General features: G+C 38.4%; 1 protein-coding gene across 2 annotated transcripts in view; it reads left to right on the forward strand.

Annotated features, from left to right (window-relative positions):
- Positions 1-18,699, forward strand: part of NUP58 (nucleoporin 58) — a 52,160-nt gene that overhangs the window by 4,861 nt on the left and 28,600 nt on the right. For both annotated transcript variants that reach the window (XM_017852385.1, XM_017852380.1), the window contains exons 2-9: positions 3,884-4,026; positions 5,308-5,343; positions 8,930-9,079; positions 9,776-9,913; positions 11,543-11,653; positions 15,516-15,540; positions 16,685-16,750; positions 17,055-17,229. In XM_017852385.1, the coding sequence (XP_017707874.1) occupies positions 3,884-4,026; positions 5,308-5,343; positions 8,930-9,079; positions 9,776-9,913; positions 11,543-11,653; positions 15,516-15,540; positions 16,685-16,750; positions 17,055-17,229 (844 nt within the window). The remainder of the gene's footprint in view (positions 1-3,883; positions 4,027-5,307; positions 5,344-8,929; positions 9,080-9,775; positions 9,914-11,542; positions 11,654-15,515; positions 15,541-16,684; positions 16,751-17,054; positions 17,230-18,699) is intronic.

Genomic DNA, 18,699 nt, shown 5'->3' on the forward strand with positions numbered 1-18,699 from the left:
TTTTTTTTTTTTTTTTTTGAGACGGAGTCTTGCTCTGTCATCCAGGCTGGAGTACAGTGGCGTGATCTTGGCTCACCGCAAGCTCCACCTCCTGAGTTCATGCAATTCTCCTGCCTCAGCCTCCTGAGTAGCTGGGACTACAGGTGCCACCACCACGCCCGGCTAATTTTTTTTGTATTTTAGTAGAGACGGGGTTTCACCGTGTTAGCCAGGATGGTCTCGATCTCCTGACCTCGTGATCCACCTGCCTCGGCCTCCCAAAGTGCTGGGATTACAGGAGTGAGCCACTGTGCCTGGCCTTTTTTTTTTTTTTGAGACAGAGTCTTGCTCTTGATACCCAGCCTGAAGTGCAGTGGCGCAATCTCGGCTCACTGCAACCTCCGCTTCCTGGGTTCAATCGATTCTCCTGCCTCAGCCTCCCGAATAGCTGGGATTACAGGCACACCACCACATCAGGCTAATTTTTTTTTTTTTTTTTGATGTTTTTAGTAGAAACAGGGTTTCACCATGTTGACCAGGCTGGTCTCAAACTCCTGATTCAGGTAATCCGTCCTCCTCGGCATCCCAAGGTGCTGGAATTACAGGCGTGAGCCACTGCGCCCAGCCGCCAATAATGGTTTAGTATCCCCTAGATACTCGTTTGTTTCTACTCCACATTATACACACAACAGTTTCGAAATAACAATACGATCAGACTACCCACAGCGAAGCTAAATATTTTGGCATATATGCCCCTTTTATGGTTGTACCTATGTTATCTGGGTATAGCTATTGCATACTATATTCTTTTGCTTGTCACACTCAGGTCTCTGTGTGTGTGATATCATAACTCACTTAGTTTTGGTTGTAGCAATGTGTTTTTAATAATACCATTTATTTATTTATTTATTTATTTATGTATTCTTTTTTTGAGACGGACTCTTGCTCTGTCGCCTGGGCTGGAGTGCAGTGGCCGGATCTCAGCTCACTACAAGCTCCGCCTCCCGGGTTCCCGCCATTCTCCTGCCTCAGCCTCCCGAGTAGCTGGGACTATAGGCGCCCGCCACCTTGCCCGGCTAGTTTTTTGTAGTTTTTTTAGTAGAGACGGGGTTTCACCGTGTTAGCCAGGATGGTCTCAATCTCCAGACCTCGTGATCCACCCATCTCGGCCTCCAGAAGTGCTGGGATTACAGGCTTGAGCCACCGTGCCCGGCCTAATAATACCTTTTAAATTCAGACTAAATGTTTGAAGATCTGTGGGCTTTTTTGTTTTGTAAGACGGCGTTGCTCTGTCTCCCAGGCTGGAATGCAGTGATGCAGTCTCAGCTCACTACAACCTTCACCTCCTGGGCTAAAGTGATTCTTCCACCTCAGCTTCCTGAGTAGCTAGTATTACAGGCATGCTTCAGCACGCCTGGCTAATTTTTGTTTTGTGGAAGTTTTTTGTTGCTTTTTTCGGTAGAGACACTTTTACCATGTTGCCCAGGCTGGTCTCAAGCTTCTGGTCTCAAGCAGTCTGCCTACCTCAACCTCCCAAAGTGCTGGGATTACAGGCATGAGCCACCCGGTCTGGTCAAGATCTGTGTTTTAATTGTTAGTGAGAGCTTGCAGCACTACTTTGTCTCCCACCTCACCTTTATACACCGAAGGTGCACACAAACACATTTTAAAGATCAGCGGTGAACTAAGTACTTCCTCTCCTTTTACCTACTCAGTATGGATGGCACACCTCAAGTTCTGCCCCTTAATAGGCTCCTCCGTCTCTGTTCCCCTCACAGTGGTTAGCTCTTTGCCTCAAACTTGTGCAGTATCTCTTTGCCATCATTTGGCACTTGATTATAATCTGCCTTATAGTAATTGTAAACTTACTGAAGGTGTGTACATTTCTGCTGCTTGAATGATCTACTGCTTGAGTATTTCCTTTCCTCCTTGTCCCCCAATGTTTGCAAAAATCTGAGTGGCTTCTTAAGCTGGTTATGCAATTGAAGGCACCCAGACCCAAGTCACTTGGAGAAACTCTTCTGGCTTGGAGTACAGTTATTTGTGTTGTTTTCCCCCTGGTAAACGGCATGTTCCTTGACTAGGGACTTGGTCATCTTTCTGCTTCCTTGCTATTCCTGGCATAACGCCTTGTACATAATATATTTAGTTGAATTTATAAGTATCCATAATGATAACAGTCATAACAACATTTATTGAAGTTAATTCATCCTGTGCAATTTCTGAAGTCTTATATTTAAAAAAAAAATTCTGCTGGCCAGGCGCAGTGGCTCATGCCTGTAATCCCAGCACTTTGGGAGGCCGAGGCGGGCGGATCATGAGGTCAGAAGATCGAGACCATCCTGGCTAACACGGTGAAACCCTGTCTGTACTAAAAATACAAAAAATTAGCTGGGCGTGGTGGCAGGTGCCTATAGTCCCAGCTACTTGCTGCTTGGGAGGCTGAGGCAGGAGAATGGCGTGAACCTGGGAGGCAGAGCTTGCAGTGAGCCGAGATCGCGCCACTGCACTCCAGCTTGGACGACAGAGCAAGACTCCGTCTCAAAAAAAAAAAAAAATTACGCTAAGTAGGTACTGTTAATTCCTATTTTGCAGATGAGGAAATAGAGGCTCAGAAAGGTTAAGGAATGGCACACAAGTACCATAACTTGGGGGAACTGGTACTGGAACCAACCACACTACTGCTGCTAGAGATTTTGAGACTTAAAAAATGATACTGGGTTCTCCCATGGTGATTACTCTTTATGGAAGAGCAGCAAAGGAAGTAATAAATATGTACGATAAAGAGGATTCCCCATTATGCTATATAATCTCCCTTAACTCTCCTACATAATTTTTGAAGTGCCAACTTGTCAAACTTTGCTTGCTTTCACAATTTGTCTTCTCACCTTTTTCTAGCAAATCTGAACCTCTGAGTTTTGATAAGGGTAGTTGAAAAGTTGTGAACTTTGTTCACATTCACTTGCTTTTATCAGCTGTTCTTTTTTTAAGCTTTCCAACGCTCTCTGAAGAGTTTCTGTTAATGAACACATGATCCTGAGACACGGTGATTTTGCTTTGCGTTTAAGTTTTGCCAGGAAATGTGCCCACTAGTTTTTCTATTTTGCTTTTTTTGGTGGTAAAATCCCTAACTATGAGCTCTCCCCAACCCCACATTGCCCTATGAATGTGGTAATGTAGCAACGGAGAGCTAGTGAAGATAACTTAAAATCACTTTTCTATGGCCATTTTAAAATATGCTAGGTTTCAAACATTGGTGAAAGCAGAATAATTGTGATCCTTACTTACGATTACCTTGAGATCTGAAATCCTTATTGCTGTAGACTGCTTTTCTTGAAATCTGGTATTTTTTTTTTTTTTGAGAGGGAGTCTCGCTCTGTCACTCAGACTGGAGTGCAGTGACACTATGTCGGCTCACTGCAACCTCTGCCTCCCGGGTTCAAGCGATTCTCCTGCCTCAGCCTCCTGAGTAGCTGGGATTACAGGCACATGTCACCACCATGCCCGGCTAAGTTTTGTATTTTTAGTAGAGACAAGGTTTCACCCTGTTGGTCAGGCTGGTCTGGAACTCCTGACTTCGTGATCCACTAGCCTTGGCCTCCCAAAGTGCTGGGATTACAGGCGTCAGCCACCACGCCCAGCCTGAAATCTGGTAGTATTGTATTTTTTAAGACTACGTTTACATGTGGATTTATTTTTAAGGAAGAACAGAAACGTGTTTGAACTTGGTGGGTTAAAGGTAAATTTATTTTTATTTTTGGGTCCTATGACAATGTATTTGATACGTTACGTGAATGAAACTATCTTGAAGAGTTAATTTTTATTTTTCTTAAGTAAATATTGGCTCTAGTAGACTTCCTTTTGTGCATGTAGTTTTTGTTCTGTTTTTGTTTTTTTAAATAAGCAACCCTTCTGTGGGGCTCAATTTTGGAAATCTTGGAAGTACTGCAACTCCAGCAACTACATCTGCTGCTTCAAGTGGTTTTGGAACCGGGCTCTTTGGATCTAAACCTGCCACTGGGTTCACTCTAGGAGGAACAAATACAGGTGAGGAGGATCTGACCACATTGTCAGAGAGTAGGCTTGGGATATTCTTTCCTAAATTCTGTCCTGTATCTCCGTTTACAAGGATCATCACTGGGAGTAGACCTTAAAAAATGGTAAATACTAAGATGAAAAGAAATACAAGGAATTGGAATTAAGGGCTAGTGATATAGGCCCGATCAGTGACTGTCATCTACTCTGAAGGAAGGAAGGAAAACATACAAACATTAAATTTTTAGATTGTATAATGTAGTTTTTCCTTAGTGAAGATTGTTGTTTAAGCCAGCTTTATCAATTTGGAACATTAACATACATGAGATAATGAGCACCCTTACTGTAACATATTTTACATTTTTTTTTTTTGGATACACAGTCTTGCTCTATTGTCTAGGCTGGAGTTCAGTGGCATGATCATGGCCCACTGTAGCCTGGCAACCTCTTGGATCCAAGTGATCCTCCCACCTCAGCCTCCTGAGTAGATGGAACCACAGGTGTGCACCACCACGCCTGGCTCTTTTTTTTTTTCTTTTTTTTTTTACTTTTGTAGAGAAGGGGTCTCCTCCTGGTCTTAAATTCCTGAGGTCAGGTGATCCTCCTGCCTTGGCCTCTCAGAGTGCTGGGATTGTAGGCCTGAGTTACCATGCCTGGTCTATAATTTACATTCCTAAGAGATGTTTTACATTTTCGCATTATTAAAACATATAAGTGGGAAGAGGGCAATAGATAAAGGACTTGAAGGTTTCGAAAACAATGGAAAATTTTGTTTTAATACAGCTGGAAAATAGTGTTTCACTGGAGCTGACCATTTAAAAGTTTGCTTCTTTATTTACCCTTTATTTTCTAATACTTTGTTTTCTTACTACTTTTTGCATTGATCTTCCAGCTTTGAGTGCAGCACATTTCACAGCCACATCTATAAAATGGAGAATGACAGGAATAAATATGAGCAGATTAGTCAGTGAGCTGCTTGAGACAGCTCAGTGTAGCATTTTGTTTGGAGTTGCTTTTTCTGGTCTTGCTTAATTTTGTTATAAGCAATAGTTATTTGCATTTTATAAATTTTATTCCTTAATCAAATTATGCACAGCTTGTAATATGAAAACCAGTGCTATGGGAAAAATGCGTGATTAGTGGTTATGGTGGCAGATACTATGATATGTATTGTTCTAATTAGAAGTATTGTCACTCCCTGAGGGTGATTTTAAGTCTTTGCCTTATGACGAGTAAACCAAAAGAATGTCATCTTCATTGATGATTAAATTTTATTTCTCTTTTTGTCCCCAGGAATAGCAACAACTATAACTACAGGATTAACTCTGGGTAAGAATTTTTGAGGAAAGATCCCAGCTCTGTGATCTTCTAATAATTTTAATAAATTGAGTGATCTTTCTACTCTTCTCTCTTCTAATATCTCACAGAGCTGGGGTATAGAAAAAAGTGTGTGTATCACAGATGGTGACTTATCAGAGAACCTTTCAGTATTTGAGTAGTGAAAAAAAGGAATGACTTTGTAGAGTACTTTTATAATTCAGAAAAGTATTTTAAATGCAGAAATTGTTTTTAATGTGGAAGTTTATTTCATATTACTTTTTTTAGTCATTTGACTTCATTTAGTGGAAAAAACACCAAACTTTAAGCCAGAAATTTTGGAAGTAAGCCTCTAAAATAGTTGTGAGGCCTTAGGTAATATTTGGGGGCTTTTAGTTATTTAAAAAATTGAGGGTGTTGAACTAATATCCAAATACATAATACCTTCTGTAGTGTTATGCTAAAGGGAATGTGAATAACTAGGGTTTCAGCCAGCTTTCAATCTGGATGGCAGTAAACAATGTGAACGGAAAGGAAAAGGAAATGAAAGAACATTTAGAAGCCCTTAAATTGAGTTTTAAAATAAGGATTGGCAGACTTCATTTGGATGCTACAGCTGTTATTAACAGAAAACACAACACATCTGTTTATCACCAAAGTTTTGGACTGGATTGGCTGCAAAGACAAGCAAGTGAATCTTCTTGTTTTCTTTTTTGCTTTCTTTTCCCCCCCATCAGACAGGTTCTTCCTCTGTTGCCCAGGCTGGAGTGCAGTGGCACCATCACAGCTCACTGCAACCTCAAACTCTTGGGCTCAAGCGATCTTCCCTGAGGTTCCCAAATAGCTAGGACTATAGGTACATACCACAATGCTCGGCTAATTTTCTTTTTTTTTTTTTTAAGAGATGGAGTTTTGCTCTTACTGCCCAGGCTGGAGTGCAATGGCGCAATCTCGGCTCACTGCAACCTCCGCCTCCTGGGTTCAAGCGATTCTTCTGCCTCAGCCTCCCAAGTAACTGGGATTACAGGCATGTGCCACCATGCCCGGCAAATTTTGTATTTTTAGTAGAGGCAAGCTTTCTCCATGTTGGTCGGTCAGACTGGTCTCAAACTCCCAACCTCAAATGATCCACCCGCTTTGGCCTCCCAAAAGTGCTGGGATTATAGGTGTAAGCCACTGCGCCTGGCTTTTTTTTTTTTTTTTTTGGTAGAGACAAGGTCTCACTATGTTGCCTAGGCTGGTCATGGACTCCTAGCCTGAAGCCGCGTGCCCTCTTTGTCCTCCCAAAGTGCTGGGATTATAGACTTGAGCCACACTACGCCTGAGTCTTGTTTTCTGAGGTTGCAACCCCATACATGATTTCAAAGTACTGTACTCTGGCAGGAACTTACTAGTTGTGATCAGGGCAATCTAGAAGCATCGTTTCTGGCTTCTTTTCTCTCAGTGATTTCAGGTTAAGTCAATGCAGGTCATTCATACATTTCTTTACTTAATATTGTTTGAGCAGTTATTACTTCCTAACCATGCAGCCTTGTGTATACATGATGCCTTGAACATTGAATATTATCTTGTGGCACTGGTAGTGAGGATGGTCCTTGATGATGACATTGGGAACTGCTAAGGGTTGGAGCAAGACAGTCTGTTGTGAGGTGGAAGGGTTAGGCAGGTATATTAACATGTTCTTGTATAATCTGATAAATTTCCTAAAAGATGTGGGAGAGGCACCATGAAAGGGAGAGGAAGATAACAGTATGGTTTACTTTACGGGCAAGAAGCATTTCAAACAGAGGATTGGCAAATGCAAAGGCCCAGTCATAAAAGCATTCAGGGAAATACGAAATATTTTGTTCTTGGAGCTTAGAAATCAGAGGTGGAAATGGTGGGCAGAGTTGAGATTTGAGGAGCAGGTTGGGACCAGATAGGAAAGGGAGGTATATGTCATGCCTTTAAACTCTATTTTAAAGACAATCTAGAGTTAATAGGATCCTTAAGTTGGGCAGAATCACCAGGATATTTGTGGGGGGTTTTTGTTTTTGGTGGTGGTGGTGTTTTTTTTTTGTTGTTTTTTTTTTTTTTTGTTTTTTTTTTTGTTTTTTTTGAGACGGAGTTTCGCTCTTGTTGCCCAGACTGGAGTGCAATGGCATGATCTCGGCTCACTACCACCCCTGCCTCCCAGGTTCAAAAAATTCTCCTGTCTCACTCAGCCTCCCTAGTAGCTGGGATTACAGACATGTGCCACCACGCCCAGTTAATTTTGTGTTTTTAGTAGAGATGGGATTTCGCCATGTTGGCCAGGCTGGTCTTGAACTCCTGACCTCAGGTGATCTGCCCGCCCCAGCCTCCCAAAATGCTGGGATTACAGATGTGAGCCACCGCACCCGGCCATTTTTTTTTTTTTTTTTTTTTTTGAGGTAACCAAGATAATTTTAAGAATAGATTAGAGGTTAGAAGAGACTGATACCAGAGAAATAAATACTGTTGTAGTAGTTCTTAAGAGAGGTGGCCTAAGCTAAGGTTTTTAAGGATACTTGTAGTACAGGATATTTCTGAAGTGCAGTCGACAGGATTTGTGACTAATGGAGTACAGGAGAAAGAAGGGATGTCAAGAATGACTGGTTTCTGGCTTGAGGAATTGAACTGAGCAAGGTTGGAGATTTAGCAAAAAGTTTTTGTGGTGAGATATGTAGGAGGCCAAAGGGGCATCAAGATAGAACTAGACAGTGAGGACTTAGGTGAATGTCAGTTTAGACTTAATCACCTGTAGTTGAAATGATGAAAGTGGGTGAGTCATTGGGGAAGTAAGGAAGTGGGAATGGAACCCTAGGAAGTGTCATTTAAGACATGAACAGAGGAAAGACAGCTACAGAAAAAAAAAAGCTGAAAAGGAATAGGGAGACAGCTGGGGGCGGACAGAGACACAGGGGCCAGAAGAAAGGAATAGAGAATGGTTATTAAAGTATTAGAGAGGAGGGACCATTTTTCTGCTGAGAGGGAAAGGAGGAGGATAAATGCTGCATTAGAGGTAAATCTAGGAGTAGAATTAAAATCGGTATATTACATTGATTGGATTTTCTTTTTTGCTTTGTTTTTCTTTTCTTTTTTTTTTTTTGAGACAGAGTCTTTTGTCTCCCAGGCTGGAGTGCAGTGGTGTGATTTCAGCTTACTGCAACTTCCCCCTCCCAGATTCAAGTGACTATCATGCCTCAGCATCCCGAGTAGCTGGGGTTAGAGGTGTACACCGCCATACTCGACTAATTTTTGTATTTTTAGTAGAGGAGGAGTTTCACCATGTTGGCCAGGCTGGTCTCGAACTCCTGACCTCAAGTGATCTGCCCATTTTGGCCTCCCAAAGTGTTGGGATTACAGGCGTGAGCCACTGTACCAGGCCATTCTTTTGTTTTTCTTAAAGAGCCATCTTTTTTGTGTTCACCATGGTTTAGTCTCTACTTCTACATATTTTCTCTCATAGATGTATCCTCCTTCTGTTGGCAAAAGGTAGTATCACAAACTTTTAGGGATCCGTATTGAAACCAGTATAATAGAACACTTACAGGTAAAGTAGAATTTTGTTTGTTTACTTATTTATTTATTTAAATAGGAACGCCAGCCACTACATCTGCAGCTACAACAGGCTTCAGTTTAGGATTCAACAAACCTGCAGCATCTGCCACACCATTTGCTCTACCTATTGCTTCTACCTCAGCTAGCGGTCTGACTCTTTCGTCTGCTCTGACATCAACTCCAGCAGGTGAGGTGGAATGAAAAATCGTTGCATTCAATGGTTAAATTTCAATTTTATCTGGTTAGAGAACATAGATAGTCATCTTTACTAAACATAACTTAGGATTTTGACTACAGAAATTATTGATTTATAAAGAAAATAATTTTAATTATTAAAATTAAAAATTATTTAAATAAATAAAATTTAATAAATAATTTAATAAATAAAATAAAATTTAAATAAATAAACTTTGAGCATTGAAGCAGGAGAGGCTGTCTTGGGAGATAGTCCCTATTTAAAGAGCAAAGCAGGGGAGAGGGCTAGAGAGGTAAAATGTAAACCTGTTAATATTGACTTTGTTTTCATGGAGCCATTTAGTGACAGGGAAAGACAAAGACTTGGCATAAACTTCACCTATCTTATGATTCATTTAATATGAAGGTGAAGTTGATGGCCTGGGTTGAAGACAATATTGCTGTCTAGAATCAGTTACCTGGTACCATTGTAATATTCCTCAAAGCCCTTATTTCTGTCCCAGATTTTTGCTTTAAAGCTGCTGTTTCTCTTTATTCTTAAGCATGTAATTTTATCTTTAGCAAGTAGTTCTTCCAAAGAGCCAATTTTATCATGGATGTCAGTTTTTAAAAACATTGTATTTGTATTTTTCTATGGTGCTGTTAAATAAGTTGCCTTTTGAAAGCTTACTATCTCTTTTTTTTATAGCATCCACAGGATTTACTCTAAATAATTTGGGTGGGACAACAGCCACCACTACAACTGCATCAACAGGCCTCTCTTTAGGGGGAGCCTTAGCTGGTTTGGGAGGTTCACTTTTCCAGAGTACAAACACAGGAACATCAGGTAATTGATGGTATTTATTCTCCAGAATAGTAAATATTTATATTTAATGTACTTATTTTTATTTTAGCCCTTTGAACAAATCACTTTTTCTCTTTAATCTGCGTATTTTCCTTTAAATATGAAAACTACATTATAAAATGATGGTTTTCATACATAATTGGATGTATTTGCCATATTTTATTTATTTATTTATTTATTTTGGGATGGAGTCTTGCTCTGTCACCCGGGCTGGAGTGCAGTGGCGTGATCTTCGTTCACTGTAACCTCCACCTCCAGGGTTCAAGAGAGATTCTCCTGCCTCAACCTCCTGAGTAGCTGGGATTACAGGTGTGTGCCAGCACGCCTGGCTAATTTTGTATTTTAGTAGAGATGGGGGTTTCACCATGTTGGCCAAGCTGGTCTCAAACTCCTGACCTCAAGTGATTCGGCTGCCTCGGCCTCCCAAAATGCTGTGATTACAGGCATAAGCCACCGCACCCAACCTATTAGCTGTATTTTAGAAATGCATTTTCCTCTTTCTCAATATTGACTAACTAGATAAGAAAACAAAGAAGAGCCTGTTTAAGGAGTCAGTAAATTGATCTAGAGATAACATTTTTTCTAAAAAGAACAAAAGTTATATCAGCTCAGGAATGCATGGTCTTATAGAAGTATAGATTTATTAGGCCGGGTGCGGGGGCTCATACCTGTAATCCCAGCACTTTGGGACGCCAAGGCGGGTGGATCACCTGAGGTCAGGAGTTTGAGACCGGCCTGGCCAACATGGTGAAACACCCCGTTTCTAGTAAAAATACAAAATTAGTCGGGTATGGTGCTGCATGCCTGTAATCCAAGCTGTTTGGGAGGCTGAGGCAGGAGAATCACTTGAACTGGGGAGGCGGAGGTTGCAGTGAGCCGAGATCATGCCGTTGTACTCCAACTTGGACAACAACGGTGAAACTCCATCTCAAAAACAATAATAATAATAATAAAGAAATACAGATTTATCAACACAAGATGCTTGAAATTTTGCTACTTGACTCACGAGTATACATTAATGACTTATGATTAACCATAGTCTGGTCCTTTTTATTCCTTTTGTCAGGGAGGGAAGATTTAAATAAACAAATGAATTCTAATACTGTTTTTTAAGTTTTGTGAAAAGAACTTGGGAGTATGAAATTATATTCAATACATGTTATATTCAAATCTTACAAATTCACACTAGGCTCTCTTAAAAGTATGCAGTTCTGAAGTGTGTTCGGAAGGCAAGATGTATTCACCTGAAAATACACCAACTGAAACTGCTTTTGTAGAGAGGATTTAAAAACCCTCTCTAACAAAACCCCTTTATAACAAATAAAGATTGAATGTCTACATATTAAATTGATATACATTCTGGCCCTTCTAATAATGACAAATTGCATCATCCAAACTACATATACCATTGCATTCAAGAAAGGGTATCAGTCTTTGACCAAAACATGCTCCAGACTTGTTTCTTGTTATTTGCTTAATATGAAGAAATGTATTATGCTTAATATGAAGAAAATCTAGAATCTAACTTTAAAAGCATTAGAGTCCTTTGAACAGTAAGGAAAGAAATTTGTTGTCTTCCAATGGAATTTATAAGTGATGTTTTATTTATAGGACTTGGACAGAATGCTTTAGGGTTGACTTTGGGAACTACAGCAGCTACTTCAACTGCAGGCAATGAAGGCCTTGGTGGTATAGATTTCAGTAGCTCCACAGATAAAAAGAGTAAGTAATGCTGTTGTAACTTTTATGTTCTAACAGTACCGTTGAGGGAATGTCTAGGTTGCTGTAAATTCTTTTGTGTGAAAGATTAGTAGTTTATATTTAGTAGTGACAGTTTTTACTTTTGAATTTGTATTATTTCACAAATTTTGTTGTGTGTGTTCATTTAAGGTTTTATTTTTGTAGGTAACAGATTTGTATGTGCATGTCTTATGTAGCTATCTTAATGTGTATACGAATATGTATTTTTTAATAGGGATCATGATACATATGCAGTACTGTTTTGTAGTCTGTTCTTATGTAGCATATCAGAAGCATTTGTCTCTCGGTAATTTTTTAAAAATATTTTAATGCTGCTTAATATCAGTTTTATGGATGGATAATTTAGTCAACCATTGTTCGCTTGTTAGATGTTTATTTCCAGATGTTTTACTCTGGGAAATAAAACATTGGGCATCTTTATCTAAAAAGGCAACATAATATAGTAGTTTAAGAGTGTCTACTATAGAGTGGAATTGCCTGGGTTCAGATCCTGGCTCAACTGCTTATAAGCTCTGTGACCTTATTGAAGTTACTTATATTGTGTGCTTTAGTTTTCCTTATCTGTTAAATGGTTTCAGGGTTGCTATTTGTAAAACCTTAGCAGAGCCAGACACGTAGGTGTCTCCTTTTATTATCAATGTTTGTTTATACTTTTGGTTATTTCTTAGGGAAAATACCTAGAAATTGGATCATTGGCTTAAAGAGAGGGATATTTTGGAGACTGTTAGTATATAGATTGTGAAATCGCTTTGCTAGAAAGATTTTACCAGTTTACCCCCAACCAGTATGAAAATACCTTTCTTGCAGTGCCCTTGCCACATTGAATATTGGTTTTAAAAATTTGCTCATCCAAATTCATTTTGAAAATGTTTTTATTGTTCTGTGTGTTACTTTGTTTTGCACCATCTCTTCTGCTTCTGATGAAAGCATGTTTCACTATATACCGTATATACTAGGGTGTATACATACATATTGAATACCTCTGAAGATGAGATAAATGGATGAAGATGTGAAATAGTATCTGTGTATCCATATGACTTTTTAAAAAAAAAACAGACACCGGTTTTATTATAAGGAGATACTATTCTAGGTTTTATCATAAGGAGATACTATTCTAGGTTGAATTACTATTTTAAATGTTGGTAAAACCTTTTTAAACTTTTACAAAGTTTAGGTTTCTCTTTCAATGAAAATTGACTAATTTCTAAACAAAGTTTGTTTTACTTAGTTTTCTCTGTAGCAACTCCATAATTAGGAAAGCCGCCTTAGCAGCTTATTTGTTCAAAATGGAATAGGCTGGTACCACTTTTATTACTTTTATTTTAAGCATGAGAGTGCTTCTCTATTATAATTGTTTTTAGGCTGAAAGAGCAGGCTAAGGCAGAAGAGTAAGATAAATAAATGGGAGAAATTAATCTCCCCTCTTCTGCCCCTCCCCACGTCTTCCTGCTTTCATAGTGTACCTAAGATAGAGTTGAGCGAGGAGAATATATAGAATAAATGCAATAAATGTCTTAGATATGACATTAAATTTTATAAATATTTATGTATACACAAACATATATATATAAAACTTGGGTGTGTTTCTACTATGGATCTCTGATTACTACATCCCAGTTTCCTTTTATCTAGTGCTCATATCAAGGGATTCTTTTTTTTAATCCAAACGATTTCTTTTTTTCTAGTAGTTGTATCAGTTAGCTTGGGCTCTGCAGTACCAGTGTGGGATTTAACCAGATAGAGAGTAGCAGTAAACAGCATTCAGTGAAGAGGGGACAGCATCGAGTGAGACTAGAGATGAGAAGGACCTTGACCCTTTTGAAGAAATGACTGAAGGCCAGATTAGCCATAGAGGAGAAAGATGAGGTTCCAGAAGTCATGGAGGCCTTATTTGCCACGTTGAATTTTGTCATTGTATTAATACCTCAGGCAATTTGGGTCTGTTAAAGGGATGTGATGAGAATTGTATTTTAAGATTAAGAGCTTTCTGACAGCCATATGGAAAATAGCATCCGGGAAGAATAGACATGGAGAACTGTTAGGAAGCTTTTGTAGTGGTCCGCGTGTATTATTGAGGCAAAGCTAGGTAGATTAATTGGGGGTCCATGTTAATCAGGGATCCATGGTAAAAACAGGCTCAAGTTTTTTATTTACATGTTTGTGTGTACCTAAGTATTTACAAAATATAATAAAATGCCATATCAAAGAAATAATATGCTAGTCAATTTAAAAGTTGGTGAATTATTTGAAAAAACATAAAATTAAATCCCTAATTTTATTTCCATATCTCGTAAAATCTAGGACATCTATAGAAGATAGGTGGCAATATTAGAGATACTAAATATGAAATTAAAAAATCTTAAAATCGGTAAAATACAAAACACGGAAACATAAATTACAGTTGGATGAAAGTGGTAGAAAAGTAAAACCCCATGTGCAGAGGTAAAATGTAAATGAGGAAACTAAAATGCTTCATTTTTTTTTTTTTGTTTTTTTGATACAGAGTCTTGCTCTGTCACCCAGGCTGGAATGCAGTGGTGTGATCTCACCTCACTGAAACCTCCACTCCCTGGCTCAAGTGATTCTCCTACCTTAGCCTCCTAAGTAGCTGGGACCACAAGTACACAGCACCACACCTAGCTAATTTAAAAAAATTTTTTTGGCCAGGCGCAGTGGCTCATGCCTGTAATCCCAGCACTTTGGGAGGCCGGGACAGGTGGATCACGAGGTCAGGAGCTCAAGACCAGCCTGGCCAAGATGGTGAAACAGTCTCTACTAAAAATACAAAAACTAGCCGGACATGGTGGCAGGAACCTGTAATCCCAGCTACTCAAGAAGCTGAGGCAGGAGAATCGGTTGAACCCAGGTGGCAGAGGTTGCAGTGAGCTGAGATCACACCACTGTACTCCAGCCTGGGTAATAGAGTGAGACTCCGTCTCAAAAGTGAAAAAAAAATTTGTAGGGACAGGGTTTTGCCCTGTTGCCCAGGCTGGTCTCCAATTCCTGGGTTCATGCAGTCTGTCCAAAATGCTTGATTTTTAGGTGCTTATTTTTTCACATTTTAACATCTCTGAAATTGAGATATATCTTAACAAGGGTCTAATATTAGAAATACTTAGGAAATTATGTAAAGGAGACAAATAATATACTTAATGTTGAAAAGCTCTTAGAAATAAATAAGAAAATACCTCAAGAAAAGTGTGCATATCACAAGCAGTTCACAAAAGGAGAAATATACTTGTCTCATGAGCATTTGAAGAAAATGGTTTTCTTCACCAAATATAAACTAAGAATTATTATGAAGTGGCATTTTTCACCTACATAACTGGCAAAGGTTTTTTAAAAAATATGTCTGTTGTTGTGAGGGTGTGATAAGGTATTCATGGCAGATGGGAAGATAAATTGTGATAATTGTTTTAAGGGATTGTCAGATTGGAGAAATTCAGGTAATATGACATAGTATTCTGTACTGATAGGACCTTAAAAAGTGTCAAGTAAGGTTTTCAGGAGTTAAACTGGTAGGCAACAACGTACATTTTCCATACAGGGTATTTTTCATGGAAGATGGTTGAGAAAGGAAGATTCTTGCCCTTGAAAGTAGATGTACATCTGCCATATATATCTGCTTATGTGTACTGATGTCTTCATAAAATGCTGTGCTTCTGAGTTCATGACTAGTCATGACATCACGTGATGTTTAAGAGGCAAGCAAAAAAATGCTTAACAGTTTATATTTGTACTTTAATTTGTGTTAATTTAAAACTTGTATTTGGAGTATGGTATTCAATTACTTTTTTTACATGGAGCTTCTTGAATTTTCTAGGTGATAAAACGGGAACAAGACCAGAGTAAGTTTACAAATTTACCCTTAAGACATTTTAATTGAAGAGTTTAACTTATTAAATTGTAGACAGATGGTATAATTGGAAGTAAATAGAATCATATACATTTAGGAGAAAAAACTTTTTTAACGGTATTTGTTAAAAGTGAAATAATAGACATGTTCTGGAAAGATAATGAAAGGTCAAATCTTTAGTTTTAGTCATTAAAAAAATTTAAAACTATTTCTTTCTAGAAAGGTGTTTGGTATTTCCCTAAATAATATAAATAAATACAAATATGTGTGTTTATTTCTTTAGTCTATGAAATATTGAACAACTCATGGAACTTTACCTTTGGAGCATTTAAAAAAGATGAATTATTGTGCCAGTCCCATTTTATGTCCTGGTGTTTTCAGTGAGGAGAGTAGCCTCCGTATACATCATGTAGATGTTTGAAGATGGTCATTCTTATTATTACCAATTATATTTTCTTACATGATTTGTACTATATTAAATAAAGCATTCATAAATGCATGACAAATTCACTCCTTACAAACATCCTATGTGTATTTTAGCTTACTATTTAAATGAAGAAGATTAGAGAAACTAAGATCTGCATAAGGGTTATGAAATCTAACTCATGATTCCATTGCAGCATGCCAAATTTCACTTGTTCCTGTTCTCATTAAATATTTTTTATTCCTGTAAGCTCTGCCTAGGTCTTACTTTTTCATTCTAATGCATGTTGAAGAACTAATTGAAATGAGAAGTTTTGTAGCTTTCTTTAATAAATACATTAATATTTTGGAACTGAACAAATTGTCAGAATCTTTAAGCCAGAGGGAACTTAGTTTAACATCTCACCCAGTTTGCAGTATTTTCTGATTTTTTTGTTAGACATTTGGTCAAATGCTTTTAAATGTTTTTAATAGATGCCAGTCTTCTTAGATAAGAAATCTTCATGTCAGACGAATTGTTAAAATTATTTTATAGATCCTATTTACAAGAAATTTATTGTTTTTTATAAAGAACTTTGAAATCATCCAAAGAAGCTATACGTGCTTTTTTGCTGTATTTTCTTGTGTCTTAATACTCTAATACTCTATTAAAACTCAGCCGTCAACTTTTTAAAATCTCAGTGATCTTTATACATGTTTTGCATTTTTCTTAGGGATAGTAAAGCTCTGAAGGATGAAAATCTACCTCCTGTCATCTGCCAGGATGTTGAAAATCTCCAGTAAGTGAAGATAAATAACACTTGAAGAATTCTAGAATACTTCTTAAGGCGAGCATCTCTTCCTCCTCAAATCGCATCCTAGAGGAGCATCTCTTAACTAGGGTTAACATGTTAGAAATCAGAAAGAAAGCAGAACAACAGGAATTAAAATTCTGTAACTGCCATTCTGTAAAAAAGTGTGAACTGTAGATGAATTTTTAGTTTTGTTTTTTAAAACACTTGGACTGTTTTAAGTATATATATTTTTTTGTAGGAAACCAAAGATATATTTTTAAAAACTCAGTTTTAAATATATATTTTTTAGGAAATTTGTGAAGGAGCAGAAACAAGTTCAAGAAGAAATTAGTAGAATGTCTTCAAAAGCAATGCTTAAGGTACAAGAAGATATTAAAGCTCTGAAGCAGCTCCTGTCATTGGCTGCCAGTGGAATACAGAGAAACACTCTCAACATTGACAAATTGAAAATAGAAACAGCTCAGGTATACCAACCTGTGGCCATTTTGCCTTACGGTTTTTTTGTTTTGTTTTTTTCCAAAATTGAAATAAGGTGTTTTTTGTTTTGTTTTGTTTGTTTTTAATTATAAAGTTTGATACAGACATACTGGTAGGAAACCAGATAGCTCATACACTTTAATATGGAGTTTTTATTAAGCATTTTCTGTATACAAGACAGTATCCTAAGCAATTTAAATGTTTAAACCATTAAATTTTCTGAAAAGACCCAACAAGGTAGGTATTATTATTCCCATTATATAAATAAGAAAAACGGCACAGAGCTTTGTTAGTAAATGGAAGCTCCTGGATTCAGACCCTGGCAGTCCAACTCCAGAGCTTATGCTGTTAACTAAATAGGTTTCATAAGCGTGGTTGCTAGCTTAATTGGTCTGTTATATAAGAGGAAACATAGCTAGTCAGAAAATAATGTTTTTTAACTCTGTAAATTTGAGTGATGACTTGCAAGTCGTGGTTAAATCTTAGTTGATAAAAGTAGTAGGCCGGGTCTGGTGGTTCATGCCTTATAATCCCTGCACTTTGGGAAGCCGGGGCAGGTGAATCACCTGATGTCAGGAGTTTGAGACCAGCCTGACCAACATGGTGAAATCCCATCTCTACTAAAAATACAGTAATTAGCCAGGCGTGGTGGCGCATGTGTCTAATCCCAGCTATTCCGGAGGCTGAGGCAGGAGAATTGGTTGAACCCGGAAGGCGTAGGTTGCAGTAAGCTGAGATTACACCATTGCACTCCAGCCTGGGCAACAAGAGCAAAACTCCGTCTCAAAAAATTAAATAGTGTGGCTAATATTGTCTGTCACTAATGTCTACTTGTTTTTCCTCCTTATGGTGTAATATGCAATACATATTTAATATGTAGTTCGTTTCTACCTCAGTGGGAAAGGATGATGATAGGTGATTTATTTTTGTTGTGTTTATCATAATTACGGAATATACTTGATCTCATCATAGCAGTCTAGAAATCTTTCCGTAAAGTTGTCACTGATCTGTTAATGAACTTCATGTGAGACACACCTTTTTGCTGTGGATTTATCAGAGGGCTGTGATCTTCACAAATGAAATGGTAGTTTTTTTTGTTTTTTTTTTTTTTGAGACGGAGTCTCGCTCTGTCGCCCAGGCTGGAGTGCAGTGGCGCGATCTCGGCTCACTGCAAACTCCGCCTCCCGGGTTTACGCCATTCTCCTGCCTCAGCCTCCTGAGTAACTGGGACTACAGGCGCCCGCCACCTTGTCCGGCTAGTTTTTTTGTATTTTTTTAGTAGAGACGGGGTTTCACCGTGTTAGCCAGGATGGTCTCGATCTCCTGACCTCGTGATCCGCCCGTCTCGGCCTCCCAAAGTGCTGGGATTACAGGCTTGAGCCACCGCGCCCAGCATGAAATGGTAGTATTTTAAGTAAAATATTTAAAGGTGCTTTTGGGTCTTTAAGTCCACTGTT

Source organism: Rhinopithecus bieti, unplaced genomic scaffold (genome assembly GCF_001698545.2).
Source record: "Rhinopithecus bieti isolate Rb0 unplaced genomic scaffold, ASM169854v2 scaffold_2247, whole genome shotgun sequence".
In the NCBI taxonomy this organism is placed as follows: Eukaryota; Metazoa; Chordata; class Mammalia; order Primates; family Cercopithecidae; genus Rhinopithecus; species Rhinopithecus bieti.